At 38.8% G+C, this 18,804-nt stretch overlaps 1 protein-coding gene across 4 annotated transcripts in view; it reads left to right on the forward strand.

The window, feature by feature from the left end:
• The first annotated feature begins 2,094 nt into the window (after window positions 1-2,094).
• The window catches only part of scml2 (Scm polycomb group protein like 2), a 27,138-nt gene continuing 10,428 nt past the window's right edge, over window positions 2,095-18,804 (forward strand). For 2 of the 4 annotated variants that reach the window (XM_005943291.3, XM_005943293.3), the window contains exons 1-7: window positions 2,095-2,198; window positions 5,841-5,909; window positions 6,179-6,247; window positions 6,669-6,739; window positions 8,657-8,891; window positions 9,440-9,528; window positions 9,823-10,066. In XM_005943291.3, coding sequence (XP_005943353.1) covers window positions 5,888-5,909; window positions 6,179-6,247; window positions 6,669-6,739; window positions 8,657-8,891; window positions 9,440-9,528; window positions 9,823-10,066 — 730 coding nt within the window. In that variant the 5' untranslated portion in view covers window positions 2,095-2,198; window positions 5,841-5,887. Of the gene's footprint in view, window positions 2,203-4,295; window positions 4,529-5,840; window positions 5,910-6,178; window positions 6,248-6,668; window positions 6,740-8,656; window positions 8,892-9,439; window positions 9,529-9,822; window positions 10,067-18,804 lie in introns of those variants that run through there. The other 2 variants (XM_005943292.3, XM_042227460.1) reach the window with 2 other exon arrangements.

The raw sequence follows: 18,804 nt of genomic DNA on the forward strand, positions 1-18,804 counted from the left end.
CCCCCCCCCCACACACACACACACACACCTCCTTCTGGTCTCGGTTTGACCTTCTCGAGTTCATTTTGGCAGGTGTGATTTATCTTTTCTGAGGAAATGTGGTTAACGTGTTCATAAGATAAATGTTTTTTTCAGTTTCCGTCCAGTAGCCATGAGGAGAATAGTTTATGGAGAAAGAGGAATGCCATTAAGGCGTGTATTTATGTAAACTGTAGCAAATATCAGCAAATATAGGCTAAATGTACCTTAAAAAATTACTTACCTTTTTGTCTGAGCAACATTTGTTATACTAAAAGTTAATGACTTACAAACCCCAGTTGTCCTTTTTCAGACTGAGAGCTCTACCTGTGCCTGTATTGGATCATTTTGTCTGCCAGTGCATCACAGTGTGTGGGGTGATTGTTTATTAAAATCTAAACCTATTAAAGTAATTCCCAATGCAACAAGATACCACAATAATTATAGCACAAGGCTTGAGATTATTTCTAAATTTATGTAAAAGAAAAAGATATTACAATAAACTATTAAACTAAAACAAACAAACAGGTTTCTCTGTACTGTTATGTCTATACTAAATCTGAATACATAATAGCATCCAGATAAATGGCCAGCTTATTTCTTTTGCTACACAAAGAAGTAAAAGTGCAAACATGAAATCAATTTTAAATGCCAGCCCTGCAGTTTGCTGCAGCAGCACCGTATATGTTGGTTTAACACATTACATTGTTTTAGCACATTATGACTGAATTAGTAACCCCAGTCATTAACATGGGCTTTATTACTGTGGAGAAATATGACATTTGAATTACTTTGTTGCTTGATATGTGACAAAGTGTCAGTTTCAAACAGTACAGTTTTATAAATGTTTTAATGGACAGTAGCCAACTGACTATTATGTTACATGTTGTGTGGTGTCATTTGGTTGGTGAATGTGCATAACCATTTTACAAAGGAAAAAAAAACACTTTGCCACTTGGATTTCATACCACAATTACTATGAGAGAGAAAAGTAATTACTGTTCATATACTGAGATTTGAAAGAGTTTGTTTTCTGCCACAGTGTCACAACTGGAAGAGGATCTTCACTTATAAACTACTGCCATGTGACAATATTTCTAGACTATTATGTAGCTATCTTTTAAATCTGTAGCTGTGTTACATAACTAATGCATTTAACTGAAATACTGTACACAAAACATACTTGAGGAACCTTAGTTGAGTATTTCTGTTACTCTATACTACTTTGGATGCTTATTCCATTACATTTCAGGTAGAAACAGTTCATTCATTACTCCTATATAGTATGGTGCTGTTATAGTCACTGAATAAATAAATGGAGAAAGAAAAAAAAAGGGGGAAATGTACTAGAATTAACCCAAAAGGCGTTTTTATACCCATGAAATTAAAAAAAGCAAAACAAAAAAGTGACAAATGTTCAATTAGCATTATTAGAAATACTTTTTACACAAATAAATACAACATACAAAATGTTACCTAATTATATTGGTTACAATCAATTAAAATGCAATTTTAGAAAACTGAACTGTTTGAAACAGACACGTTGTTACAACTGAAGTAACAAAGCAAACAAAATGAACTCCTTCTCAACCAGCCATGATTATATCAGCTTTGATAATATACCACAAATCACATCATTGTCATTTGCTGATTTTACTATTTAAAATGCATGATTTTCGCGAAAGCGCATTTATAGTTTTACATTAATAAATTATTCAAAATTCAAAATTGTAAATTTTGAATGTAACTGCTCTGTTGTTACTGTAACACAGATTACGTGTGTTTTTTCAGCTAATTTAATTTATTGATTAAAAACATTTTTTAATTATTAACACAGCTTACCTTCCGTCACTTACATTTCATGTCATCTCTATTCTCATCACCCCCTGTGTGATAATTAGCATGCCACAATAACAAAAATACACATAAAGAAAAAGATTTTCGTTTCCACGTGACATGCTGTTTAATATAAATACCCAACATGAATCAATACTTACTTAATACAAGGCCTAATTAATATTTCCCCTGCTCTAACCTGGTTATTTTTTTAACAAGAAGAAAAAAAAAGAAAAAATGAATTACAGCACTGCGCGGTGGACATGCGCGAAGCTGCAGCGAATATGGCGGCTTGCATCTGATAGAAAGTGAGGAGTCTCGCATCAAAATACCCAGTTGACACGGTTGGTACGGCTCATCCCTCTTTATTAGTCTCGTGTGTTGTTTTGTTTTCCGTGCTGCGGTCAAAAGCGCTCAGCTTTCCTACTATTAGCGCACGCAGTGTCGGACAGCGGTGCGTGTTTATACTGTAGTCTGTGCAGACGGGCAGCTCGGTGCTGCCTACAGTAGCTACATAGAACTCTGCAGCTTTCCCTTTGCTTTCTGTTTACTGGACTAATGCAGAGGATTGCTCTGCAACTGAGGAGGAAAAGAAAAACACCCGTTTAGCGCGATCCTGCAGCCTTGTGGTAACACCGCTGTGGATACAGTGTATCGTTAGCAGTGTTTAGCCCGTGTGAGGAGCACTGTCCCGCCCACTAAATGTGACCATAACCCAAATGAAAATGCGTCACAGACTTTTCTTCACATTTAAATTTCTACCTTCAGCTTATTTAACTTCCTCCCTCCTCACAGGCTGCAAATTTAAAAAAAGAGCAATGCACGTTTAATTTTTTTTATTTATTGTTTCCTCTAAACCTGCATGCTGTTCCATTTCAAAGATTTTATGCGACTCATCTTTAATGCTGGTGCTGCGAAAACAGTTTGACTTGGGGAAAAAAGAAGAAAAGAAATATTTTGCTGTTAAAGTTATGGGGTCTGAAAGGATATCCCAAGTTATGATCGCGGAGGTGACGCCCTGCAGCGGCTCACACACCCCTCTGCCTCCCAGCAGCAGTAATGTGATCCCTTCACCGTCCTGTCTCCCAACTGTCCTGCCTCACAGAGGAAACACCAGGCCAGGCCGAGAGCGTGGTTTCAAACCCGGTTTTGGAAGCTCGTCTCACTCTTGTAACATTTTATTGAAGAAAAAAAAAGCGAAGACAGTGATGCAGCGTAAATAAACATCCCTCATAATTAAAAAACCAAGTTATTATTCAACAGTTGAGTAAAGGTGTTATTATGTTATCTAATAATCTAATAATCAGCAAGTCACCTTCCCCCATTTGGTCGTTGAGAGTCGGTTGCGTGGAGCAACCGTCTTCATTCTTCATCAGATAAATAATTTCTCACTTTATTTTTTTTCTGTTTGTCTCTGAAATGCAGTTAAAACTGAAATAATCAAAACTACCAGATGCTCAGTTTACAGTTAAGAACGTGCAGCGTTACTGTACTGCACTGTAATCCACTATGTTTTTGCTCTCACGTTTATTTTTCCTCTTAATCTTTTGTGATGCTTTAAATTTTATTTAAAAATTAAAAGTAAAATAATAATAAGAACCCAAACCTTTACGCCACATTACTCTTTGGTTTTAAACTTTTTGTTTCTTTGTTTTGTTTTGTTTTTTTTAGCATTTTTTCCACATTTTCACTCCCAAACTAAAAAGAACAGCAAAAATATTAATAATAAAAAAAGAAGTTAGATTAATTATTAATAGAAATAAACAAGGTATCTTTGACTCTTAATTAAGAGTCAGAAAAAGCTTTTGGGGGAAGATGACTGAGATTTGTTTTATTGGCCGCCTTTATCTTTGATCAAGAAACAAAACAAACTTTCTGTGTTCCTCTGTTATTGCTTTGCTAGCTTTCTTCCACAACTGGAAATCCTAATAATTTAGTGACCAGTGAACATAACACAGTCAAAAATCAGTTTGTAGTATAAGAAAGATTTTTTTTAAATTTAAACATGTGTGCCTTATAAAAAAATAAAAATAAAATCAGTGACAAACACTTTGACAGCTCCTGTTGAGTGAGAGTTACAGCTTTTTCACGTCTTCTCACTGTTCCGTTTTGTGAACGTCGCACTAATCCCAGATCAGTGGCTGCATGAGTGGAAATGGAGATTGTAAAAATTAAGTGCTTCCTGGTCTGCGGGGCAGTTTTGTCTGACCCTCTTGAGGAAGGCGGACAAACCAATGCAAACACTGAACTGGTCTGGAGCTGGAATCCTTTTCATGTCTGCCAGCAGACATCCCACTTCCACACGTCTTAATGGCTTTTTATGGCAGCTTGGAATCTTTATGGCTTCTTCTGACTCAGTGGGATTCATTGCACGGGGGGGGGGTTAGAGAGAGGGGGGGTTTCAGAGGGAGGGTCGGCCACAATACATTGCAGATGCTAAAACTTTGAAGCACAAAGAAAGGAGACATTGTGAGGCTTCTGAAGACATCTTAACCTTTGGATTTGTGGATTTAATTTGTATTTTTGTCTCTTTTGTGTGCTGTGGATTATTTTTTTTCTTCTCTTCAGTTTGAGCTGTAGCTATGTACAGAATTTGCATGGAGTGGCACTGTGCTGAAGTTTCTCTTAAAATTGATGCTCGGTTTTGGACCAGATTCGGAGCTTAAGCAGTGTGGTAACAGTTTGATTTTCTTGAAAAAGGAGTAATAATGGTTGAAAAGCTGCTAGCAGATGAGTTCACATGGAATTGAACTAGTTAAAATGAGTGGTAGTGAGCATTTGTTGGACATGTTTTACCTCTTTGCCTCTGCTTGAAGTTCATTGTTTGTTTTGCACAATGAACAGCTCTTGCGCATCCTCTACGACCCCTGAAATTTAAATGTGGAAAGTTTAGGTAAATTATAGGTTACAGTTAGAAAAATAACACAGAGGGCTTTGAGAAATGGCTGATTTTCATCCTATAAAATGACTAAAACATGTTAATCCAGCTCTGTCAGTGCTTCCCTAACTTGTCTGTATTGTGCCACAAGTGGCACTCAAACAAGTGTGGACGCTATGTTTGGTAGGTACTATTTTTAGCCATGTTTGGATTCAATTGGTTGTAGAAGCACTTGACTCAAAGTAATGGTTACAAACGGTCGCCTGGTGCAAAAGCACGGCTCACTATGCTTTTAGGTAATTCACAACAACAGGAGTAAGTTAGTAGGCTTTGGCTACACAGTTGGATAGAGTCATTTTTCATTTTTGGTCTTTTTCCCTGAGATTTGTTGAGAGTGAGCAAAATATCACAGCATTTTTGAAAAAGGTCAAGCAGGCTTATTTGCGAAGTAATTTTAAACAACGAGGTAAATGGGTGTACTTTACAGATGACAGAAAAGGCGAAAGACGACTTAAAAAGACATTTCAACAAGATTTAGACGAAACAGAGTGCAAGATAAAATAAAACAGACGAAACAGGAAATTACACATTAGAGTGGACTACTACACGGACAGAAAATTTAATAAAAAAAGCTTTTTTTCCTCCAGTTTGTAATTCATAGAAACTGAATGTTGCCTTGCGGTGTATAGTTTTAATCTTGTGGACAGCAAGCAGACATGTTCCAGACAATCTGAGAGGTCTGGACTTTTCATAATGTAGCAGCAGATCTGAAATGTAATTTAGCTCTAAACTATTTAGTGCTTTATAAAGCTGCAGTAGTATTCCAAAGTAAATTCTCCAATATTCTGGAAACTAGAGGAACGTCCGCTTTCTAAGTGGAAAAAAAAGTGGACGCATTTTTAGAATAAGTTTATAATCTGTTAATGTTGTTACGTGGGCTTAGTACAGAGTATTTTCCATTTAATTATCTGAAATAATCAAATTTCTAATGTTGTCGTAAGTATAAGTTTATGTTACATGAAAACCCTCAACGGAAATTGCTTGTGGCTATTAAGTGGTTACATTTGATCTCTACTGAGATGAACTCTTTTGACTGTGTTATTTCTAGCATCTGTTTGGGTAGCTGCCTGCCTGACTTGACCCGAAGAAGTCATCATGGGCCGAACGCCACACAGAGGTAAGCCTGCACAGTGCCTTTGTGCCAATTTGATCCAAAAACCCCAAACTAGAAGGTACATCCCAAAACGATCAAAATCCTCGCTGATTTTCTTTTGTTTTTTCTTTCTTTTGTTTTTTTAACAAAGACACGATTGGAGTCTTTTATGTTTGGTATGTTTGAGGTAGTTTGAGAACTGTTACAATGCCTTCATTCTCACAGTAATTAAAGTCTGTATATCAGAAGCTCCATAATTCTGATGAGCCGTTCAATCACCGCTTTGATTTCAGATCAAAAGGAGGAGAAGAAGGAGAGACGGAGCAGCATCACAGCGGGCTCTGCTCTCGACAAGTCTAATGGTTAGCTGTGCAGATCTCTGCCTTGTCACTCCTCTTTGTTAACCCTCTCATTATCAGTCTAATTTAAACCTTTTTTTTTATTAATCCAGCCACTGCAGTGTCACCACTTCCACAGTTAATAACTCATTATGTCTTTTTTTAGTAAGTTTCTGGGGTAGGTTAACAAAAGCACCCCTGCTTTTCTAACAGTATTACTCACGTTCTTTTGTGTATTTCTGACATCCTGCGCAGACTAAGCTTTACTTTGCTTTTATAAATATAAAGTGGGGATTGCTTCTTTTCCTTTCACTTAAATTAGCCTTAGTGTTATTACAAGGGTTTTTTTGTTGATTGGTTTTATTTTAACACGTGATTTTTTTACACTTTTTTGACCCGTTCTGTATCTGACTGATCTGCGTTTTGTTTCCGTCCTCTGTGCCAGAACCGTTCAGCTGGGAGGAATATCTGAGAGAAACGTCCTCCACTGCAGCGTCGCCCTCTTGCTTCAAACAGGTACTTGATCATTAAGAAGCTTTTTTAAGATGCCATATCATTAATTTCCCTTTTCAGCATATTGCTTCTTTCCTGGCACAAAAACTTTCTGTGATGATTTCAGACAAAAGAGGTACTTCCTGATTAGTGTATTTAAAAAAAAAAACCACATATAGTATTTGTTTACAAGAAACATTTCAGTCAACACGGTGTTGTGAGTGGAGTTTGTTTCATATGCAATGATCCACAGTGTTGTGAAGTAAGCATAGGCATTAATATGGAGTTGGTCCCTATTTGCAGAGTTTCCACTCTTCTGGCTTTCTACAAGATTTTGGAGTGTTTTGTGGGAACTTTGTGCCATTCATCCAAAAGAGCATTTTTGAGGTCAGACACTGATGTTTGGCAAAAGGGCCTGGCTGTTCTAGTTCATCCCAAAGGTGTTTGATGCGGTTAAGGTCAGGGTCATTCAAGTTCTTCCACACCAAACTTCAACCGATGCCTTTAAAGGCCTTTGTTTGTGCAAATGGGGCTCTGTCATGCTGGAAAAGAAAAGGGCCTTCTCCAGACTGTTCCCACAAAGTTAAAAGTATAGAATTGTTTGAAATGTAATGTTAAGGTGCCGTATGCATGACAAGTGAATTGGTTTCCAGTAAAGAGCTGAATTTTGCACAACTCCCATTTTTATGAGCTTTACCCCACTGGTTTAAGGATTTTTCAGTTTTATGTCATCAGTTTAAATTGTTAGAAAAATAAAAAGTTATCAAAATCTAATAAGTAAAATTCTGAGAAAAATGAAAAACTGGTCAAGTATTACATCTTGAAAGTAACCTTCCAGACATAACTGTAAGAAAAACTTTGACTGGCTCCCAAACATATGAGCACAATTTGTAATATGAACCGTAATAGTTAATTCTGGCTTTTTACCTTAAATATTTCCTCAGTTTGTAACATTTGTTATCCTTTTTGAAAGTTTTCTGTGTTTTTCCTCAGCTGTCAGTAAATACATCCATAATTAAAAAGACATCACAGTTACAAACATTACATGCATTAATATCAAAGAGCGCTGTGGCAGCAGCAGCAACGTCACTGAGGATCAAAACACCACAATCTACATGCAACACACAATCCATATCACCTGGATGTGTGCAACAGGATTGTTCCTGAGCCCTCTGCCTCTCATTTCTTTGTATTCTGGACCTGACATAGAGCCTGAGAGATGGACTTGAGCCTTCAGATCCAATGGCTGTTAAGCCATTCTTAATATAGGGAAACATGGAGAAGGTATGCCAAACTACTCATGAAGTGGACTGAAAATCAGTGGCAAGAGGTCTCATTTACAGCATGTACAGACGAGTTCAGCAGAGAGGTACAACAATGAGTGTTTCAGTCATCAGTCATGGATTGCCTTCCCCAAAGAACAGAACAAAAGGCAGCCAACATCCAAGGAAGAGCTTTCAAGAAACCCGGAGAACTATTCCTGAAGACGACTTAAAGAAATGACAAGCTGCCTGAGTGAGTTCAGGCTGTACTGAAGAATAAAGGTGGTCATACCAATTATTAGCTTTCCAGCTTGGTAGAATTGTAAAAGCTCAGTTTTTGTCTTATATACTGTGTTTCCATTTGTGTGTGTGCACATGTTTCAAAAAATTGCTGCACCTCTTTCCTGTTTTCCAGGAAAAATAAAAGAAATGGAAGTGGCTCAAGACTTTTGCACAGTACTGTATACTGAACGACATAAAGTGGTTCTCGGGCACCGCGTCAAATATAATCAGATGGGCTAAATAACACAGGCTGCAAAAGTCACAAAAAACTAAGACGGTTACTAACAACTGTTTTTCTTGTAGTTGTTATTGCCAGTACACATTCGAGGAATATTAGCAGACTCATCTTTCATGTTCAAGGAGCGATGACTGAAGGTCTGTTGGTATCCCTCTGCAGTCCAGAGTCCCCCCCACCAATGACTTCAAGGCAGGTATGAAACTTGAAGCACGGGACCCTCGCAACTCTAACTCGGTGTGCATCGCAACGGTGATGGGGATGATGGGCACTCGGCTACGCCTGCGTCTGGATGGTAGCGACAACACCAACGATTTCTGGCGGCTGGTCGACTCGTTGGACATCCAGCCAATAGGAACCTGCGAGAGGAACGGAGACATGCTGCAGCCGCCGCTCGGTGGGTGCCTTCCTGCTGTTACCGGGAACAATTTGGATTATTAAGACTTCCATGTAACGTTCAGTGTTTGTTTGTAAATTGAAATATCTGAATGATTACAGTTCCTAGAAACTAAAAACTTACTCAAATATATTTAACAAAATATGAGAAGCATGTACATAATGCATTGAAAACATAACATTATGATCGGTATTATTTAGTTTTAGAGCATACACAAAATAATTTTGTACTTAATTTGCCTAATTGAACTCTCCCAGTGACTGTATGTTGGAAAAGGGTGTATGTTATGTTGTATGTGTGTTTCGACTTGTAATAGTAGGAAAAGCACAAGTGTTCCTTGAAAATGTTTTCGTCTTTAAGTGCAGTTTGGTGATATTGAGTCCTATTTTAAAATAAACAGAATAAAAATATCCTGCACTTAAAGGTGCTTCATCATATTTGTGGAAGAACCATGTAGAAATCCAGTGTGAACGTGAAGAGAAGTCCTGGTCAGTAATTTGCAGCATTAACAATCAGGTTAAACTGAATTGTTTTGGCCTTGTGTACAGGTTTCAGGATGAATGCCTCCTCCTGGCCCATGTTCCTCTTACGGACGCTCAGCGGTGCAGAGATGGCCCCAGCCTCGGCTTTTAAGAAGGTAATGACAAAAAAGAAGAGGGCAGCTATGTTTAGTGAAAATAATGTTTAGAAACTGGATAGAAATTTGTAATAGTAAACAGTTTTTTAGGGATTTTTTTTTATATGCTCAAACAACAGCACGGCCTTTACTAAGTTAATTTTGTCCATTTTAATCACACAATGAAATCTTACTCCGTATGTGGGCTCCGTGGTTCACTTTCACCTTCTGCACAGTTTATCTGCCATTAAAATAAAGCTCCATTAGATTTGCAGGATTCATTTTATTTGCATGTATATTTACGTGTTTCTTTAGGAACCCGCCAGCCCTGCCAAAAACTACTTTCAGCCTGGTATGAAGCTAGAGGCAGTGGACAGGAAGAACCCTTACCTGATTTGTCCCGCCACAGTGGGTGAGGTCAGAGGTCAGGAGATTTTTGTCATGTTCGATGGCTGGCGAGGCGCCTTTGACTACTGGTGCCCCTTCGACTCCAGAGACATCTTCCCTGTCGGCTGGTGTGCCCTGACGAAACACAACCTGCAGCCACCCGGAAACTTCTGTGAGTGCTGCTTTGGTTCATATGTTTTTTTCTCATGCATTTTTAGGGCTTTTTAAAAAATCTGTTTATGTGAATAAACAGTTAAAATAAATAACTCGAGAATGAGGTGACATGGGATATTCAAACTGATACCATAATGCCAGCGACCTCGACCTCTAGGTCAGAGGTTGAGTTTCCTGAAAATCTTGTGAATGCGATAACTTAAGAACAAGGCTACGTAGGATTTTGAAATTGATACCATAGGTGTATCTACTAGGCGGCTGGTGGGGGGGGGGAGATGCTAACAGTTCACAGCAAGAAGGTCCTGGTTTCAAAGCCACTGGATCGCTGAAGCTTTCAGTGTCTTTGTGTCCACTGGCTTCCCACCATAAATTGGCTCTCTGTGAATGGTCCTCAGATGAACAATTTCCAGATGTTTTGAACACTCACTGTCATTAAACGCAGGCAGAGGTTTGTTGTGTTCAGTAATTTTATCTTAGCAATGGGATTCATGTTATCATGGAACGGAAGGTTCCTATGTGAGAAGTTTGGCTCAAATTTACGGAATTAATTACCAAGCCTTCTATTATTTATTCCTGGTTGGTAATCTTGGTCAGATCTCGGGCACTACACGTTTTGGCCTCTAGAGAGCAGCAGAGCATAAATGCTGACGTGTGTCGGAGCTGTGGCATTACATTGAGATCAGAGTGGCAGAGATAACTGTGTGCATGAAACATGGTTGTAAAAACCAAAGTATTGACCTAGTTGTTGTGTGCTTTCACTTCTCTTTAAATAGGCTTGAGGTTTTTACTTAAATAGAGAGAAGAAGCGCGAGTTTCGCTCTCGCCATTTTAAAGACAGACAGGCTTTGTCTTAAAATAGGAGTGCCTTGTTTTTCTGTCAGAGCTTCAGTTTTTACTTTGCATCAGAAAACATTTGAAACTCTTTCAGTCAGATTAGCGTCATATTCTCTTCATATTTCTGTTGACATTTTATTTATTGGTTAGTAAGAGATTCACTGTGTACAACAGGAACTGTACCCTGCATTTACATAGACGTGCAGAGGGACGCAAACAGGATTATCTTGAATAAAAAATCATCTGTGGCAAACTGTGAGGGTGCTAAGTTTGCAACGAGTCGTTTACTTGATTAAGTGAAATTAACTGCGTTTATTCAGTTACTCAATTTGTTGTGGTGTGAACGTTGAGAGTGAGCTGGTCCGTCAGCTTCAGCTCTGTGAGGATGAGGAATAGATGCATTTTGTGTTGATTGTATTACAGCTAATATACATTTCTGTGTGTGTGTCTTATTATTTATTCTCACAAATGCTCAAATGCTGCAAACCATATAAGGGAATTAAGAATTATGCCTTTTGCCCAGTGTCAGCATGGATAGACTGCAGTCCCGCTGCACTCCTGGTCGGATAAGCAGCAAGAAAATAAATGGACCTGTGCTATGTAGGCTATGTAGGATTTGTAGCCACAAGTTTGTATATGTTGCCCCCGGTTAGGCTTTTATGGTAAAACAGTGAGGCTAACAGTAAAATAAACACAGACAAATGAACCAACGCAAAGAGTCGGAAACAGTGACTAAAACAGGACAGGATATGAGAAGCACAATGGCTGAAAACAGAAGTTAAGAACAATCACAAAAAAAACTTCTCCCTTCAGTGGGTTGGTTATTTACATTAAGGATGTTACAGTGTTTTATATAATGATAAGGATATTCAGATACTTCACAAAAACAAACAACAAAACCTCATTTAAAACAGTCCGATATTTATAATTCCTGATCTAGTAACTTTACACAAGCATTATGAGCAAAATGGTTTAAGTTAATTCATTATTAATCAGCTATTATTAATTTTAATGAGCCAGTTGAGGTGAAGCTTTAGCCTCATATGGTGTGATTAAGTTGTAGTTAAAGTGTAATGAGATTATAAAAATAACTGAAATAAAATAAAATGTAAATACTCGGATTAAGTATCACTATCATGATGATGTTATTACCAGTAAAAGATGTCATAATCACTGCTCCCTGTTCTTAAGTGTTACTCATTTAGTTTTTATAACAGGTCAAATATTTCAAGATGGTTTCTTTGTCTGAAATCATATAGCAGGCGGTGCTTGCAGAGCCTTTTCACAATAATTATTTTAATCAGCTCCAAGCAGCAGGAGTTGGAAATAATGTATTAAACTGTAATAAATAAATATAAGAATGTAATCAATATAGTTTATGCAGCACCAGAAGCTTTTCAGACAATGGACTGTCTTGGTCTGTAGTCAAGGTTGTTTAACAAAAGTGCAAAAAATCTGTAAAGCTAACCAGTTTAGGAATGTCAAGGCTTCAGTTGTATTTGTTCTTTGTGTGTGTTGACTTGGCTCGGTTGGCGGGGTTATGACCCACCGCTCTGACCTCCACACAGAGTCTGCAGAGTTCCCTGAAGACTCAGCTTAAGCAGATTCCAGTTTCTGATCTTTTTATCATACATTAGCGCTGCTTTCCATAACTGCAGGCTGTTTTAATGTGCGGTAGCTCGGTCTGCTCTTTCCTCCTTCTTGCCCTTTTGAAGACGTGACAAAGTTGTGTGGCAGCTAGAGCAAAACGGCAATCATTGATTTTTTCCACGGAGATACAGTTTTGGTCACGTACGCTCGGAAAGAACACATTTCAGTTTATAATCCTCTGAAAGGTTTTGTATGTGGGGGAACTTATTTGTCCTGTTTCGCTGAATTAAGTATGTACAATGAGACCTAATGCCTTAAACGTTAGTGCAGCGTATGTGGAGAAAATTGAGCTTATGTCTCTGGACACTGGAGAGGAAAAATATCACAGGAGATGACAACATAAAGATCATTAATGTTGAAGATCTTTATCAAAGCCTATAATTATTTTTTGTTTGAATAATTATGTGTCTTTAATCGTCCACTTAAACTAAAGATCTATCTTGTGGATTTGTAGCTTTTTTAAATTTTTATTGTTAATGAGTTTTCAGTACTTGTGTAGTCTTTATTCTTATTAAAAATGCTTTTTCAATTGCTGGGAGCTTCTTAGAAAGCTTGTTTGATTAAATCTGAAAACATTTGCATTTAATCCGGTACTGTAAGTCCCTGTGACATTTTTGCAAAGTAGACATGGCCACGAGATAGAGAGAGGCATAGACCAAAGTTTCAGACTGCTCTAATGATGTGGAAAGTTTGGCAAGAAATTCATCTGTTAAGATACTTAAAATATTTATAAATGCTTCGCCAACTATGTGAAGATCTGTCAAATGCGCGTGCTTGTGTGAAACATCTAAAGACAGAAAAACACTGTGCTGCTTCTTTAAGTACTGTGTCGTTTTTCTGTGGAGGCATGTGGGACAAAACAGTCCTAGTGTGAGTCTGTGGGAATTCGAGCTTCCGTTCCTATTATTAGTGTGAGGGCAGCACTGAGCTATTAACTATCAATCAGCGTGCATTACGTGCTAATTACACTCAGCAGTTACGTAGCATGTTTCCATGTGATTTTATCCAGTGCAAAATGCTCAGAGTTCAGCTGTTTAGTTTCTTTGGCTGCTATTTAGACACTTGCCATCCATCAAAATCACGTTGACGAATGGCTCTTGAGGTAGTCTGTTGACTCTGAAACTGGGGTTTCTAAACAAAGTTTAGCAGGTGTAATAAATATCAATCCTCCCCATGTTTGCTGTTAAGGTCATCAGCTCCCATCTAGCAGTTTCCTCGCCTTTAGCCACTTGTTGGTGTTCCCTGTTTGAAGAAGCTTGTGGTACTGAATAAAGCAAGAATCTTGATTAATAGGGAGGTGTGTGCATGTGTGTGTCTTTTTCTTTTTTGTCTTTTTGTGGGTCGTCCACATAACTGATGGATGACAACAGTTATGTGCCATGTCAGAGCATGTTTGCAGTCCTGGGGCAGGGACGTTTGCAGCTTGTTTGTGTTTCTGTCCACTAAAAAGATATTAAATCCCACTGTAGCTCTGTGAATTACACTCAAGCTGGCAAAATATTAATCACCAAAGGTGAGAAATGGCATCGTTACGTAACGTTCTCCATGTGAGTTTTCCACAGTCTTTATTTCTGGGGAAAGCCACCCCCTCATTTCTTCATAGTTTGCTACAAAAGTGTGAAATGGGCACAGCAATTTATTGAAATGTGTGTAGACGTTAATGAAAATACAGTATATGAGGCAAAAACAGAGTCTGTACAATTCTATATCTGCTTGAAATGTAATATTTGGTATGATCACCTTTATTGTTCAACTCTCTTAGGTAAGCTTGTCATTTCTTAGTCTTCAGGAATAGTTCTCCAGGTTTCTTGAAGGAGATTTCCAGACCTTTGATGCTCTTGGATGCCAGCTGCTTTTGCCAATCAGATGCTTTCCAGATGGTATTGAGTGGAGGATCAGAATCTGGTGGTGCTTGGCTGTGTGCGTAATTCTGTCAATTTTGTTAAGCTTTCCAATACCACAGGCTGAAATACAGAGCCACACCATGGCAGAACCATGGAATTACCATCAAATTTCAGATCTGCTGCCGATGATTTTCAGTCCAGTTCTTGTGTAATTTGGATACCTCATCGTTTTCTCCCCGTTTCCTTTCTTTAATAATGCTTTCTTTGGCAGCCACTCTTGAGACCATTTCTGGACGGATCAACTGAAGGGCCAGAAGTCTTTGCTGGATTGTTTCCTATGTCTTAATGACATGACTTTCAAATATTGTTTATCTGCTGTAGGTAGTTGTTAGGCCTACCACATCTTCTTTTGTCCTATAATTGAACAGTTTCCTCAATTTGTTTAAGGACACACTGCACACCATGCTTAGATATGCAACATGTTCAGTCAAAATTTCTTCGGGAATCACTTTGATGGCCCAAAAATGCTATTTTATTCCTGTCAAACTGTGTTATCTTTGGCAGTTTTCATTAATTCAACCAAAGAAATGTTGTTGTTTTTTTAAATAAAAGCCTGCTAGTAACAAAGTACCTACAATAACCACAACACACCTGTCTTATGTCTACACATAACAGAAAACTTGTTAAATTCGATTAAGTTTTATGTTATGTGTAGAAAAACAAAACATAAACTGGTTAGGTTAGAGTTAGGTGCTTGAATGATTCACTGGTTAGTTAAGTGACTAAACAATGACAAAAGAAACATAAATGTGAAAATGTTCAGGTAGAAGGACTAGATGGAAAATGAGTGAAAAGCGGCCAATGTCCAAAAGACTTAAAAAGACCTTCAGAAGACTGGAAACTATAACGTGAACTCTTAGGTGTGAATATCACACCTAACTGCTGCTGTAATTTATGGAGATGCTGCGCTGTCTCGTCGTTTTTGTGGCATTGACAATGATGCTAATTGAATTGAATTGAATTGAACTGAATTCAAACAGCCAGTGCGCAATCGTCTTGATTCATATGAACTCTGACAAGTTGCAGAAAGTGACAAAAAAGTGACACACACCCCCGAACTGACAAAACCTGGCTTTTTATTATGTGGTTTAGTGTGTTTAAGCAAGTGAGTGAACATGCAGCAGTCCCCTTCAGTTTTACAGCAATGAGGCCATTGTTAGTTATTCCATTTGGAAGCAATTTTGAGTGTGACAGACGGGTTAACAGAAGGACAGAGAAAGCCTCATCTGCAGACTTTGTGCATTCTTCCAGTGAAATGTCATTGTAACTCCTGAATTCTTCCAGATGACTTTTTCTTTTTTCCATCTGAAATGAATACAGCTGAGTGATTTAACAGTGCTGCTCCGCCAGCCATTGTTTAAGCTCCTGATTTACTCACGGTTTGTAGTGAATTAGTGCTGCTTTTTTTATGGTAAAACGCTGCTACGCAAACAGTGACACTAACAAGCCCACACAAACAATCTAAACCAGCGACTAAAATAGAACAGGATATGCTAGAAAAATGAATGAAAACAGAAGGTAAGAACAAAAACTAAAAAACAACAAAAAAAAAGGTATTTAGAGAGAAAACGTCTGCTTTGAACATCTGTTTTTAGTGTGATCAAAACCAGAGTCTCAGCCTTTCTTAGTGAAACTATCTCCAAGTCTGTGTGTGCGTGAGGTTTTTTCCCTTTGTGTGCACTCTGAAGAGGGGGAGAAAAAAGAATAATGTAAACCACTAGACAGCTACCATGTTTGGATGCGAATAAGTGAATAAGTAGGGCTTGGTTGAGGTGTTAATGAGCTGATAATTATCTGTGCATGTGCGAACAGGAGTGAGAGACTCTGTAATTACTACTACGTTTAAAAATTCTCATTAGCTTTCATCAAAATTCTCCTGTTGCGACCCTGCTACATACTTTGAAAGAAGCTACAGGGGACGCCAAGATTGGGTGTAATTATTTTCCTTTTTGTACTGTAAGTATTTGTCATTATGCCTGTTTTTTTTTTTTTACTTTTGGTGTGATGCGTCTTTGTGTTAGTTTATTTGTCTCTTCTCTCTGAATAATGCATGAAGGGTAGAGCTCGTCGCCATGTTAGCACACGTTGACACACGTTGACACACGGCAGTCATCTTTTGTTTGTTTTGAGGCAAATTAATACTTCTCGTCGTCTTAGATTCTTATGCACAGGATTTACACATCTTTAATTATTTCTAAGTCTCACTTTATACCCGCAGTATGCTTAATGGGCACACAAGCAGGAAGATGTTGGACTTAGACATTCAGTAGCAATCAGTGCAAAGGAAAGAAAGCATTCTTGCAAAAGCAGACATAAAAAACAATGATGTTATCAAATGAACATAGGTCTATTAGTGCTGTAGAGTTAAGAAAATATTTTTTTTCTTGAATCTGCAACATCAGCACTCCTTTTTTCCCTTTAGAAACAGATTAAGTTGTCTCTGAAGGGACTTTTCCCATGCTGGCTTCCTCTGGCTGCTCTGTTCCGCATTGTTCCAGAGTGAGGGTGCTATCCGACTATGCCACTGCTTCCTGATGCTGGACCTGGCCATCTTTCATCAGGGAATGTCTGAATAGGCTAGGGTTACACTGGTGGGGGGTGTGGGTGCTCCTTGGTTGCGACAGTGTATGTGTGTGTGTGTGTTTCTATGTTGAGTGTGAGCTTGCTTGTGTGTGCGCCAACTCCAAGAGTTTGCCCCTTTTCACCCGTCTCAATCAGGACTATTCTGATCCAGGTTAACCTCTCTTCCCCCCCCTACAACCCCTACTTTCCCATCCCCCATCCGCTCCGGAGCCCCACCATTAACCCCTGTCCCCTCCCTCATCTCCCCCCTCCCCGAGAGGCTTGCTTAGAAGCAGGTGACTGATGTAGACTGTCGATATAGCCTACAGATAACACTAATAAAGGGCTCAACTCGGTTCCCTCCACACACCCACTCTTCCTTCCCTCCCTCCTTTTCTTTACTCCTCCCAAAACCCCTATGCAAATCTTACCACCCCTCCCTCACCCCTCACCCGCCTGCTCATTCATTGGGAGGGAAGCTTTGCAGCAGCTTCGACCAATGGCAAAAGCAGGAGCAGCGTGGGCTTTGTTGTGGGCTTCTGCCGGGAGAAAGCTAGAGAGACGGAGAGAGGAAAGACCCACGGAGGCAAACTGAGAAAGCAGCTGATAGAGGCGCAAAAAATAGACAACAAAGTACAGATGAAGACAGGATATCAGAGAAAGTTATGAAGAGGAAATAACAGGCTGGGACAGAAATCAACAACAGGCTGAAAGAATAAAGAGTTGCTTCAAAGAGAGAACCAGGAAGCAACTGTTCTCACTCACTAGTATTGTTATACACACTACTGTTACTATCGGCTAGCGGCTGCCTTAACTTCCAGTATTACTAATACTGCTACTACTACGAACACCACAACTGCAGAAGTGAAGCTCTTCGTTTCCCTGCCGAGGATTTCCTGGTGAGTCGCCTTTGTTTATCAAGTTAATATTCTTTTTGCGCTTGTGCAAATGAAAGAAAAACTTCTTGTGAGGTTGATGTGAGCTACAGTTTCACACACATAGTGATCTGCTGTCTGATTTTGGAGCAGTAACATGTTTCTGAGTGCGCTGTGCTTCACTGTGTTTCACAAATCTGCTGTTTTCTAACTGAAACATGTCTGAGAATCTAACAGATGAACAATGCTGGACACAATCATGAATTTCCTCAAAACAGGAAGTAGTGGTAGTAGAAGTGCGTGCATATAATTTCTTGTTAATATAATTGAAATTATTGTGTAGTTTACTAGAAAACTCCCGATTCCCTTTATGGTGTTGCTGTATCGAAAGCTAAAAAAAAAAAAAGGAAGTGAAAAGTGATCCTACATTTCACAGAAAAGTTGTTTCACAAGTGTAGAGGACTTGTTTGGTGTGAGGGGTTCAAGCTGCTTTCTTTGTTTAGCTTGATGACTTTTTGAGTCTTTTTGCATTCATTCACATTCATTGTTAGAGACCAGTGACTGCTGCCAGACAGACTGACTAAGAGTCCGAGGATTTAACAGTATTGTTGGCTGTAATTAAGTTTAGAGCTCCATGTGTTTTTGATCATGTCTTTCTGTGTGCGAGGCATCAGGATTTTGTTTGCAGAAGGCTCCGGGAACGATTAATGCACATCAGATCTGTTATATGTGCACTTGTCTTTGACTTTTGTAATCATGCAGTCAGTTCATTTTATTGTTTTATATTGTGTGTTCTGAAGATGAAGACTTTGTGTGTGTGTGGACAAAGACTCTGGGACTATACACACACACACACACACACACACACACACACACACACACACACACACACACACACACACACACACACA

This window comes from Haplochromis burtoni, unplaced genomic scaffold (genome assembly GCF_018398535.1).
Source record: "Haplochromis burtoni strain Fernald_Lab_line unplaced genomic scaffold, NCSU_Asbu1 Contig_262, whole genome shotgun sequence".
Lineage (NCBI taxonomy): Eukaryota > Metazoa > Chordata > Actinopteri > Cichliformes > Cichlidae > Haplochromis > Haplochromis burtoni.